This window comes from Sorex fumeus, unplaced genomic scaffold (genome assembly GCF_029834395.1).
Source record: "Sorex fumeus unplaced genomic scaffold, SorFum_2.1 ptg000039l, whole genome shotgun sequence".
NCBI classification, from domain to species: Eukaryota; Metazoa; Chordata; class Mammalia; order Eulipotyphla; family Soricidae; genus Sorex; species Sorex fumeus.
This window is the reverse complement of record NW_026606096.1, coordinates 6,440,994-6,452,599: the sequence shown is the minus strand read 5'-3', so window position 1 is coordinate 6,452,599 and position 11,606 is coordinate 6,440,994. Positions and strand designations below refer to the sequence as shown.

General features: G+C 60.1%; 1 protein-coding gene across 1 annotated transcript; it reads left to right on the top strand.

Moving 5' to 3' along the window:
- The first annotated feature begins 1,912 nt into the window (after nucleotides 1–1,912).
- On the top strand, nucleotides 1,913–11,237 carry PHYHIP (phytanoyl-CoA 2-hydroxylase interacting protein). Its single transcript, XM_056119036.1, has 5 exons — nucleotides 1,913–1,985; nucleotides 5,468–5,661; nucleotides 6,756–6,930; nucleotides 8,755–8,872; nucleotides 10,666–11,237. Exons 2-5 carry the CDS (start codon nucleotides 5,497–5,499, stop codon nucleotides 11,198–11,200), a joined length of 993 nt encoding a protein of 330 aa, XP_055975011.1. The 5' UTR covers nucleotides 1,913–1,985; nucleotides 5,468–5,496; the 3' UTR covers nucleotides 11,201–11,237.
- Nucleotides 11,238–11,606: the final 369 nt, after the last annotated feature.

The following is an 11,606-nucleotide window of genomic DNA, read 5'->3' as shown; positions in this document are numbered from 1 at the left end:
GGAAACTGAGCCTCGAGGACCTGATTTCCCCTCTCCTTACCCTCAGGATGGGGGGTCGGGGTCGGTTTGGGTCCTGGTGTGTGATGCTGGCCACCTCCGGAGATTCTGTTTTCTGTCCTGGAATTTCTGCATCTGTGGATGTGTGTGAGGGCGGGGTGGGGGGAGGGGGGTTCCCCCCCACCTGTTGGCCCAGGGAGTGGCTAATCCCCTGTGGGATTCAGGATCTGACCGAACTAGCTCAGTTCCCCACACCCTTTCGGCAGGACCGGCTTTTGCTTGTCTGCCTTCTGTGCCTTCTTTCTGTCCAAGGGCGCCTCCTCTGACCTGTCAGCAGCCCCCGCAGCCCTCCCAGGGAGCGTCTCTCCACTGCTCAGCTCAGGCCTCCTGTGATTCCCCCCTCTCCCCCCGCCCGAGGCACCCTCTCTCCGACCTGTTGCTGGTCTTCCTATTTTCCTTGGGCCCCCTCTCCCCTTCCCTATTTCTACTTCGCAGGGTCTCCTCTTCCGTGGCTGACAGGACAGGCAGCTATGGACCAGCCCAGCACTAAGGAGTTTGCATAACTATATCAGGCAGGGATGCCAGTGAACCAGTGTTACTGGCCCATTTGACAGATGAAGAAACTGAAGCCGAGATGTTGAGTTGATTGTCCAGAAATCGCCCGGTTAGAAAGTGACCGAGCGAGAATTGCAGCCGTGTCTGACTGCAAAGCCTGCTTTTCAAACCCACGCATACTTCTGTGTTCATTCGAATCAAACTTCCTGGAGTGTCATCTCCATGGAGACGGTGGAGTCCTTCTATTCTGGTGGCGAAAGAGCCCCCGTTGAGGGGAGCAAACTGTCCCCTTTCTAGCCTTATTGAGGTTTGACTTCTCTGAGCCCTCCTGGCTGGCCTGGAGGATGAACACTCAGAGCTCCTCAGGACCATGCCAGCCTACTCTCTCCAGGGCCCCTACGCAGCCAGACAGCCTCCTGACTTCCTGGGGCTGTAGCTCTAAGAGGTCCTGACCGAGCAAGACAAGGGAGCTGAGGGGCTGGAGCGATAGCACAGCGGGTAGGGCCTTTGCCTTGCGTGCGCCGACCCGGGTTTGATTCCCATCATCCCATATGGTCCCCTGAGCACCACCAGGAGTAATTCCTGAGTGCAGAGCCAGGAGTAACCCCTGAGCATCGCCAGGTGTGACCCAAGTAGAAAAGAAAAGAGAAAAAAAAAAGATAAGGGAGCTGCCTCTGCTCCAGAGAGCACGCAGGCTGAGCCAGCCCAAGCTCACAGGCTCACCACTCACCGCCTGGTTCTCCCTTCTCAGCCACCCGCCCCTCTTCCCAGTGAAATGTTGACTTTGGGGCTCCCAGCCCTCAAGCAAAGCCCCACCCCCTCCCAGCATCCTAAAGTTTGGGGGCTGCATTCGAGAAAGAGATTTCCTACTAGGGGTATCCTAGAGAGGCTCCTGAGGGCAGCCTATCCTCGAAGGACAGGGGGAAGTGGGGCCCCCTCCCACCCATGCAGTCCCCAAGGCATCTGCGAGCCCCCTACCCCCGGTGAGACCTCTGCCCTCTCCCCCTCCTGCCAGCCCAGCCGAGCAGGGACCGAGCTTGCTGGCTGTCACCTGACGCTGGGCAGCCGCTGATCCCATTGGTGGAGCCGGATTCGGTCTGGCTCTCTGTTCTTTCTCGCCTTCTCTGCCTCTCTCTCCTCCACGCTGCTCTGATCTCCCTCCTGCCTGTCTCTCCTGGCTCGCCTGGGAACATCGCACCCTCCCGGGGGCGGCGGGGTACGCTGCAGAGCCCGGCAGGAGCAGCCTGCGGGGCATGGAAGAAGCTGCCTTGGCAGCTGCCAGAGGACCCGGGGCACCGTGCCGGCACTGCCTGTGACCCAGCGTCCCTGCCCCTGCCGGGGAGCCCGTCTGTCCGGGGCGTCCGCGCAGACGTCTGTCTCTCCCTCGCTCTTCTTTGCTCGCTCGTCTCCCGCTGCAGAGCCGCTGGACCCAGGTGAGCGTCCTCACTCCCCAGAGCATCCCGCTGTCGGTCCTGCATGGGGCTTAGTGGGGGAAGGACGGGGCAGGGGGAGATTGAGTGGTCAGGGGCTGGGAGTTGGGTCGCCAGGGCCCTGACGGTGCCTGCAGTGTCCACCTGGACATGGCTCAGCCAGGACGGCGACCTTGTCCCCTCTCCCCCAGGCCTTTGGCAAAGGGATTAACAGCTGGGTCGAGTCCCCCGGGCACCGTGGTTAGTCACCCCGTGACCATTCTGCTGCAGTCAATAATGCCAACAGGGACAGAACGGGAGGGGGGGATGCCCTCCCCGTGGCTGCAAGGGGCTTTTCCCTGGGGGGGGGCAGGGGCCCCGGGTCTAGCGTGTGCCTCACATGTGCGCATAGCCAGGAAGGCGCCTCTCCTGCGTAGGTCGCTCTGCGTGCGTGGCGAGTGCTTCCCTGGGTGCCGTGTCAGAACATGTGTTCCTTGTACATCATGGGAGGACATGTGTGTGTGCAGAGGGTCACTTTTCTGAGTGGCCAGGCTCTGGCGGGAGCTCTGCCAGGCATTCTATTTATGGGGTGCCCACCTTCCCCCATGTTGTGTGGGGGGGGGGTGAGCGTGCGCCCAGAGGGTTTCTCTGTGTGGAGGTGCCTCCCGGGAGCAGAAGGGGCCGGGGACGGAGAGTGTGGGTGGGGTCCCTGCCAGGGCAGCCCTGCGTGGGTGTGCAGACCTGTTGGCATGTGGGGCGGCGGGGTTTCAGGGGCTGGTACCCTGGCCAGCGCCAGCGGGTTTTCCCAGGGCATGCGTGGAGAAGACATGAGCAAAAGAGTGCATGAACAAGAGCGGAGGCTAACATATGTGCCGATGGACACGTGTGTCCAAGCGGGCTGGCGCACTGCATGTGTGCTGTGGATGTGGTAGGAGGCACACCGTGCCCGTGGCTGCCCCTTTTTCTCCAAATAAGGCTGTGGGAAGGTGTGTGCGAGCCCCTGTGCGTGCGGGAGCCTGTGCATGGAACGTGTGTGGGTCCGTGTGGCGGGGAGAGCTTGGGGAGGGGGAAACTGGAACATTCTTAGAACGTGGCAGGTGGCAGAAGCCGCCCGAGTGTGGAGGGCAGCGGGGGCTGTGTGCGGCCCCCGTGTGGGTTGCTGCGGGTGGGCACGCTGGGGTGCATGTGTGTACATGCACATGCGTGTGCCTGCCTGCCTGCCTGTGTGTGGGTGTGCGGATGCCTGTCTCGGGTGGATTCGCACAGAGCATGGGTGTTCCTCAGGTGTTGCCGCACCCTGCCCTTTCCACCCCACCCCTCCCGAGGCACCCTGCCGTGGAAACCTCAGCTTCACTGCCAACTGCGGCCGCTTTCCCTGGCGAGTGTGGGGGCGCAGCTCTTTGAGGGGCAGAGAGAAAAGGCAGAGCTGGTCTGGGAGAACCAGCCAGCCAAGGGAGCTGCCTCAGAGGTGTGCCCAGGTGCCCATCCTAGTGGCAGCAGAGGGGCACAGAAACTCAGAAACTCAGATACCGTCTGGGGTGGGGGGAGCATGTGTGTGTGTTGGTGTGCATGGCCCGAGGGTGTGCCCGTAGGGGCCCACGCGTGTCTTCATGGGGAACGCTGTACTCGGGGTGGGGACAGTGATTCTGTCCCTCAGAATCACATCAAAGGGGTTTATTATCCGACCCGCCTTTCCAGACGTCCAGTTCCATTCTCTTTTATTTTGGGGTCTCCCCGGTAGCACACTTCCCTCCGCACAAAGCCGCGAGCATCTGGCTAACTTCCCAGCAAGAAGGCACACGTCTCTGGGGGAACAGCCACAGCGTAAAGGACACAGTGGGATAGGTAAGACCCTCACCTCTCTCCTTTGCCCTCTGCCTGCCACCCACGGGTTAATTGAGAGGTGCCAGGCTCTAGAGCTGGCATAATTGACAGGAAAGTGTGGGCTGGGTTTTCTTGGAAGCTATAAATAGCAGTACCTGCTTTGGAAGCGCAAGGTACCCTCACCCTTAGCTCCTGGGCAGGGGGAAGAACAGAGAAGAGAGCAGGCATCTTGGGAGAGGGGTGCGTGGGGAGCTCAGCCAGGGGAGGGAGTGCAGGAGAATTGGGATGGAGCAAATGCCCAGCCTCACTCCCTTCCAGCCCCCCCGCCACCCCGGGGCAGGCTCTGTCCCACCCCAGCGCTCAGGCAGCCAAAGTGTCAGCTCTTCCTAGCCCTCTTCCTAGTCTGAGCTCCAAAGTGAGGTATTGAGGCTCCTTCCTAGCTGAAGCACAGCCAGGGGTGGACGCAGAGGAGTGAGAGAAGGGGCGAGAGGGAAAGTAGGGGGTGGTAGCAAGTCTGCGGCACACACTCAGGTGCGCACACACAGACACACATTTCACAGGCACACACACGCAAGTGCATGTTCCACATGCACACACACCATGCACACATTCCACATGCACGCACATATGCATATTCCACATGCATATTCCATATACGCACATGCACATTCCACATGCATACATGCACACACATGTGCACTTTCCACATGCACATTCCACATGCACACACATGCACATGCATATTCCAGACACACACATGCACATTCCACATGCACCTTCCACATGCATACATGCACACACATGCACGCACATGTGCACTCTCCATATGCACATTCCACGTGCACACACTCGCGTGTGCAAGGGTAGGAAATATAAGCGTCATGAGAAAGAGCTTGGCCTCCAGAGCAGAAAGAGCTGAGTCCATTCTGGCTCTGTTGCCTCAGTACCCCTAATCTCAGCCACTTCATCTGGAAAATGGGAATTATAATAGGACCGTCCTGTCGTAAGATTTACACAAGATGTTTGTGAAATTATTAGCACAGTCAGCCTGCACTAGATGCCAACAGTCAAACTAATTATGTAAGAGTGAAGCCATGGAGCTTCTGCTGAAGATCAGAGTCGACACGTTACGGAGCGAAGGAGAGCTTGAATCCGACCATGGCCCTGGCCGCCTTGGCCCCTATCCGGGGCATGTGCACCCTGAACTCCGAGCAGGCACCCCCTCGCTGAGTCTCTCCCAGAGAGAAAGGAGGCCTGGGGCCCTCGGCCACCGCCCTCTGCCGCCCCAACCCTTCCATGCAGCCCCCGCTGGGTGCTTCCTGCCTCTCCCACGCCTCGTACCATTCTCTCTCCCCCACCACTTTCTCTTTTCACGCCTGCTGGCTTAGGGCCCCCCTCCTCGGCTCCATCTGCTGCAAATCTGTCCCACCCCACGTTTGCAGCATTCCCACTGGGTCTACCACCTGTCAGGTGCCGTCTGCTCTGCCGACCCCTCCAAGATGGGCGAGAGCCCCCGAGGGCAGTCACCCCACCTCTGGTCCCACCCTCCTGGGCCCTCTTCCCCATCAAGTTTGATAAAGCTGGAGCAATCCAGGGATCCTGAAACTTCTACCTTTCAAAGCACGTGAGGCCAGAAAGTTCCAGAGTGAGAAGGTCGGTAGCAATTCTGCCTTTCCTCTCAGTCCCGACAGGACCCACCTCAGAGGGGAGCATGGAGCTGCTGTCCACGCCCCACAGCATCGAGGTCACCAACATCACCTGTGACTCCTTCCGCATCTCCTGGTCCATGGAGAACACCGACCTGGAGCGGGTCACCCACTACTTCATTGACCTCAACAAGAAGGAGAATAAGAACTCCAACAAGTTCAAGCACCGGGTGAGGCGAGGGCCCCCGGGCTGCTCCCGTGGCTCAGTGCAGGAGGAGGCAGGGGAGAGTCTGTGGGGAGATGGAGATTGGGGAGTCCCCTTCCCTACCCCCCGCCACAGCCCTCTTGCTGGGAAAAGGGCACCCCGTGTGTGCCAGCCACACATGCGCGGGAGGTAGTATTTGTGTGGTGCTTGGCTCAGGGCCCGCATGTAGCAAACACCGTATTGGCATCAGATGGGCTGGGGAAACCCAGCCTGGGGGCGCCAGGCACACCTGAGGACATCGACTCCGGGGGCCCACGAAGTCTCCAACTCAGAACCCCGCTGGGTGGATGGCTGCGTGGGTAATAGGAATCTTGGCTGGGTGCTCAGGGACCCCTGTCGAGCCCCTATTCCTCTCCACCTGTCACTGTCGTGGAGCTCAGGAGGGACCCAGAGGTGCCTCCTCCAGGCCCGGCCAGGGTGTCCTTCCCCGGGCTAACGCCAGCCTGGGGGTGGGTGGGAGGAAGGCTCCCCTGTCTCCAGCTGGCAGAAGAAGGGGGAGAGTGAGGTGGGAAGGAGCCCGCTCCCAGCTGCCTCATGCGGGTTACTCACCCTCTCTCTCTTTGGAACTGGCTCTCCCGATCTGGGTGTCTTTTGGCAGGCCAGTTGCCACGGTGACGTGAATGTTCAACACCACCCCCTGAGCCTCTCCCCCCCCCCAACCCTGAATAAGGCATGTTTTCCCTTCCTCCCTGGCTTCTCAGCATTTGCTGTTGCCTAGGAAACCGCACTGCCGTGCGCAACAGCTCGCAGAGGCTCCCTGAAAAAACGAAGGTCTCGCAGCTCCGTGACCCTCCACCCCGTGGCCTTTTCCTCCCTCGTTTCCAAGAGGATGGGCAGCGGGGAGTACAAGGGCTGGGACCAGGGGAGTGTCCCTCAGACCTTCCCGATGCCCACTGCTGGCTTCTGGACAGGACCAGGAGCCACGGCCACCTTTGGAGGAAGAGGGCCCACGTAGGGAGTAGGACATCGGGGGTGAAGGCATGACTGGGGACTTGGACACTTTGTCTGACCCCCGGGCTCTCTCTCTCTCTCTCTCTCTCTCTGCATCCCATTGCTCAGGATGTTCCCACCAAGCTTGTGGCCAAAGCTGTGCCCCTGCCCATGACCGTGCGAGGACACTGGTTCCTGAGCCCCCGCACGGAGTATAGTGTGGCAGTGCAGACGGCTGTCAAGCAGAGCGATGGGGAGTACCTGGTGTCCGGCTGGAGCGAGACCGTGGAGTTCTGCACTGGGGGTGAGGCCCTGGGGCACGCGGAGTGGCTTAGAAGGGGCCCACAAGAGGGCGCCATCTGGGGACACCTGCCCTCAGCCACACAGCAGGCCTAGGCAGAGGGGAGACACCGAGCGGCAGACCTAGCCCGCCCCCCCACGCCCCCCCTCCCCCGACAGCTTGGCCTCTGCAGCAGGGGGCAGATGGCACCACTGGCCATCTGAATGAGACGGCCAGTTGACAATCCCGCCTCTATAAAGGAGTAGAATAACATGTGTGAACCGTAGTCAAGGCATGGAATATAAAATTCACCATTTTAACCATTTTTATGTGTGCAGATAGCGCCATGCAAATTTGTATTCTTGATTTTTGGGGTTTTTTTTTGGGGGGGGTTAAACCCGGCCATGCACGGGGGCTACTCCTGGCTTTGCACTCAGGAATTACTCCTGGCGGTGCTCAGGGGACCCTATGGAATGCTGGGAATCGAACCCGAACCCAGGTGGCTGCGGGCAAAGCAAATGCCCTCCCCGCTGTGCTATCACTCCAGCCCCAAATTTACATTCTTATGCAATCAGTCTCCAGAATGTTTCATTTGGGGATGGGACTTGGGGGTGTTGCAATGCTTGGAATTGAACTTTGGCCTCGCTGCACTCCAAACCCTTGGAGCTATCTGTCTTCTTCGCCGTCCAGTCCGGGGTGTTGGAGATAGCTCTGGGGTGGGCAGTCTCCCCTGGTCTGTCTTCACCCCACACTCACCCACAGGGGTCTGTGCTCTCACCCCCATCCTGTTGGGCCCTCTACTCCTCCCAGCTTCCTCTCATTCCCGGAGCTTTTCAGTCTTCCGGAGCTAAAGTTTTATTCAAGAACACTCCTCCTTCCCCCCTCCCACCTACCACCCCCAAGCCCCCATTCTCTGTCCGTTGGATAGCGCAGGTGGATTTGTCCTCCCGCGGCTGGGCCGTCTCATTCAGCCTCAGCTCCTCCTGTGCTGTGGTGGCTGCAAACTTCCTTTCTTTTCCAGTTGAGTAATATCCCACATTTCCTCCGATCCCATTTTTTTGTTTATGGACCCTCTGTCAATGTCCACTTGGAAAATGACCCCTCTTCCCGGTCCTGCAGGCTCTCTTAGCAGAACTTGGCTTGCACATTCCAGCACGAAGAGCCAGCCAGCTTGTGTATAACTTGGTCACCCATGACCCAGGACCTACTCTCTTAGATGCTTTTGGTGTCCACAGCAAGGCTGCTGCGGATGTTCTTTGTCACAAAGAAGGGGACAGGAACATCCTTCGCCTCTGCTCAGTCCACTGCCTGAGTCTGTGTCCCGCCTCCATTTTGGGGGCCAGTGTTTTGCCTTTGTGGCAAAACCCTATTCTCTGGAGGGGTTACGTCTTGTGGAAAAGCCCATGGGTTGACCCCCAAAACCTGGGGAGTTGGGGGTCGCTCTAATCTTGCCTACTGGCCAGGGAGCCATCGTCAATAAGGAAGGGAGTCCTTTGCTAATTTGTGCAAAGGCGCTGCTTAGGCCCATTCAAGGCACAGAGTCCAGCCTGCAAACTGATCCGGGGCTGGAAGCAGTCATTGCGGGCTGTGGGCGAGGTCTAGGTCTCCTCAGCAGCCTGGGGTGGGGGTGGGAGGTCCCGCCATGACTGACTGGGCAGTCCCACCCCCACATTGACCCCAGCGCCGCAGAGAACAGCTGTGCCAACTCCTCCTGCTCGGAGCACGCCAGCTGGCTCCTGGGACCTGAGGACTGAGACGGGTGGGTGGGAAAGTGTGGATGGGGGCGGCGGAGGCTGTGATGCCCCGTTGGCTGCCCGGCCCTCGGCTCACCACCCAGGACTCTTGCAGATTACGCCAAGGAGCACCTGGCGCAGCTGCAGGAGAAGGCAGAGCAGATCGCCGGGCGCATGCTCCGCTTCTCCGTCTTCTACCGCAACCACCACAAGGAGTACTTCCAGCATGCCAGGTACGGCTGCGCTGGCCCCGCCCCCCACAGATCCTCTCTGCACCATGCATTGCTTGATGCCCTCCTTTGGAATGCAGGCTGACTCCGGGCGCTGGGGTATGGCTGCTGGGAATCAGGCTCCGGGCAAGGAGAGGGCACAGGATGAGACTCCCTGGGCACAGAGTGGCCTAGGGGGTGGGGGTGGAGGTGGGGGACAAGGGCCTGAGTTTGGGACAACTTCCCTGAGTCCTGGCCCAGAAGGGACACGATCTTTGCCATTCAGGCCCGTGGGGCTCCAGGCAGGTGGTGAAGGCCCTGGTTTTCAAATTTACAGTGCCAGGGAGGCTTCAGGGGAACCCCTTAGGGTGGCAACTTGCCAGGAAATCAGAGGATGGATTTGGGTGGGGCCCACTGAGTCCCACCCGTGTGTGCCATCCAACCAGAACGCCTTCTGTTGTATTTACCTATCTCCCAGCTATGCATCATCTCCCTGAGGAAAAATAAAAGTGAGGGTGGTGGAGTGTGTGTGTGTGTGTGTGTGTGTGTGTGTGTGTGTGTGGCGGGGGGTGGTGCCTATATTCCAAAACTGTTCGAAAATGAGGTCAAACATAGTACGATCCCCGGCAGCCCATTTGATCCCCTGAGCCCTCCCAGGAGTGGTCCCTGAGCCCAGCTGGGTGTGTCCCCCAAACAAAGCAAAACAAACTGGCTCTAAAAATTAGAGATCTTGGGGCTGGAGCGATGGCACAGAAGGTAGGGCATTTGCCTTGCATGCAGCCGACCTGGGTTCGATTCTCAGCATCCCCTATGGTTCCCTGAGCACTGCCAGGAGCAATTACTGAGTGCAGAGCCAGGAGTCACCTCTGTGCATCACCAGGTGTGACCCAAAAAGAAAGAAAAATAAATTGAGATCTGATCCAATTTCCCCAGCCCAACAGATGGGGAAGCTGAGGCACAGGGACCAGCAAGTGAGTATCACAGAGGACAGGCAGGACGAGGCCTGGATGGGCCTGGACCCCGGGGCTGCCCCTTCTTCCCCCAGCAGGGCCTGGTGATGGCATTCCCTCTCTTCCTGGGTCCCAGAAGTGACACTCACCCAGTTCAGGGCAGAAAGGGTCTTGGTGTTTGTGTTAGAGAGAGAGGCTGTGAGGTCACAGCTGGGGTACTTGGCTCTCCTACCAGATAGAACACATGCCAGCATAGGAGGACTAAAGGCACAGCCTCCATCCTCAAGGCCGAGCTTCTCAGCATCTCTGGTGGCTCAGACACACTGAGCGTAGCCAGCAGGTGCTTTTGCTGGGAGAGATTCCGTGTCCTGCGGGTGGGGCAGGCCTTTCGCTGAGTGCAGGTGCCTGGTGCTCTGGGAAGGTTTGTCAGAGGAAAGGGGAGCTTTGCCGAAGGGCCGAAGGGAGATGAGGCACTTGCTGGGCCTGGCGGGGAAGGTGGGAAGCGCAGAGCTCCAGGGAGCCAGGCGGGAAGGGTGTCAGGAGCTGCGGGTGCAGGTGTGGCCAGAGGTGGGTGGGGTGGAGCCTGAAAGACCAGCTCGGTGGCCTTGATTTTCATGCAGGGCCCTGTCAAAGGGATTTGCGCAGGGGAGTGGCGGGCGGGCGCGGTGCTCAGATCTCTCCTCCACGAAGGAGTGGGCTGCCTCAGCCCCTCTGCAGGGCTCTCCTCACTCTTGCGGGCACGGGAATGTGCTATTTGTGACGGGTGGAGGCGGCGGCGCGTGGGAGAGCCGGGAACCGAGCGGCCGCCGGGCTCCACCGGGCGTGCAGCTCGGCTCAGGGCGGCTCTTTTCCTCTTCCTCTGGGTAGGAACCACTGCGGCAACATGCTGCGGCCCTACGTGAAGGACAGCAGCGGCAGCCACGGCTCCCCGACCAGCGGCATGCTCCACGGGGTGTTCTTCAGCTGCAACACGGAGTTCAACACGGGCCAGCCCCCGCAGGACTCCCCCTACGGCCGCTGGCGCTTCCAGATCCCCGCCCAGCGCCTCTTCAACCCCAGCACCAACCTCTACTTCGCAGACTTCTACTGTATGTACACGGCCTACCACTACGCCATCCTGGTGCTGGCCCCCAAGGGCTCCCTGGGGGACCGCTTCTGCCGTGACCGCCTGCCCCTCCTGGACATTGCCTGCAATAAGTTTCTGACCTGCAGCGTGGAGGACGGGGAGCTGGTCTTCCGCCACGCCCAGGACCTCATCCTGGAGCTCATCTACACCGAGCCAGTCGACCTGTCCCTGGGCACGCTGGGCGAAATCAGTGGGCACCAGCTCATGAGCCTGTCCACTGCTGACGCCAAGAAAGACCCCAGCTGCAAGACCTGTAACATCAGCGTGGGCCGCTAGGGACTCCTGGGGAGCAGGGGTGGGGGGAGGGGGGCCCGGCGAGATGACAGGCGGGGCGGCTTGGGTGGCTTCTCTCCCTCTGCACCTTCGTCTCCCCGCCCCACCCTTTGGGAGATCAGAGGCCTCCAAGCTTGGCCTTGTGGTGGGCACCTTCGCGCATGCCCCCGGGGAGTTGGACAGGCTTCTCGGCTTGGTCCGTGGTGGGGTGTGTGTGTGTGACATTGCTGGGACCTCCTCCTCCCTTTCCTCTGGTGTCCTGTCCTGCTGTTTCTAGCCTCGTCCCAGGCCCCCTTCCCCCTGCCCCCCCACCCGCCCAGTCTCAGGAAGACCTGCTGTCTCGACCCCACCCCCCCACCCCCAGGAAGCCCGCGTGGTATTTGCCTGCCGCCAGATGAGGAGCAGAGCG

Bases quoted from the DNA above. Each gene is read 5' to 3' on its own strand.
- PHYHIP (XM_056119036.1), top strand. From the start codon at position 5,497: ATGGAGCTGCTGTCCACGCCCCACAGCATCGAGGTCACCAACATCACC. The intron at 6,931-8,754 runs GTGAGGCCCTGG...GGACTCTTGCAG, and splicing joins CGTGGAGTTCTGCACTGGGG to ATTACGCCAAGGAGCACCTG. The intron at 8,873-10,665 runs GTACGGCTGCGC...TCCTCTGGGTAG, and splicing joins GAGTACTTCCAGCATGCCAG to GAACCACTGCGGCAACATGC.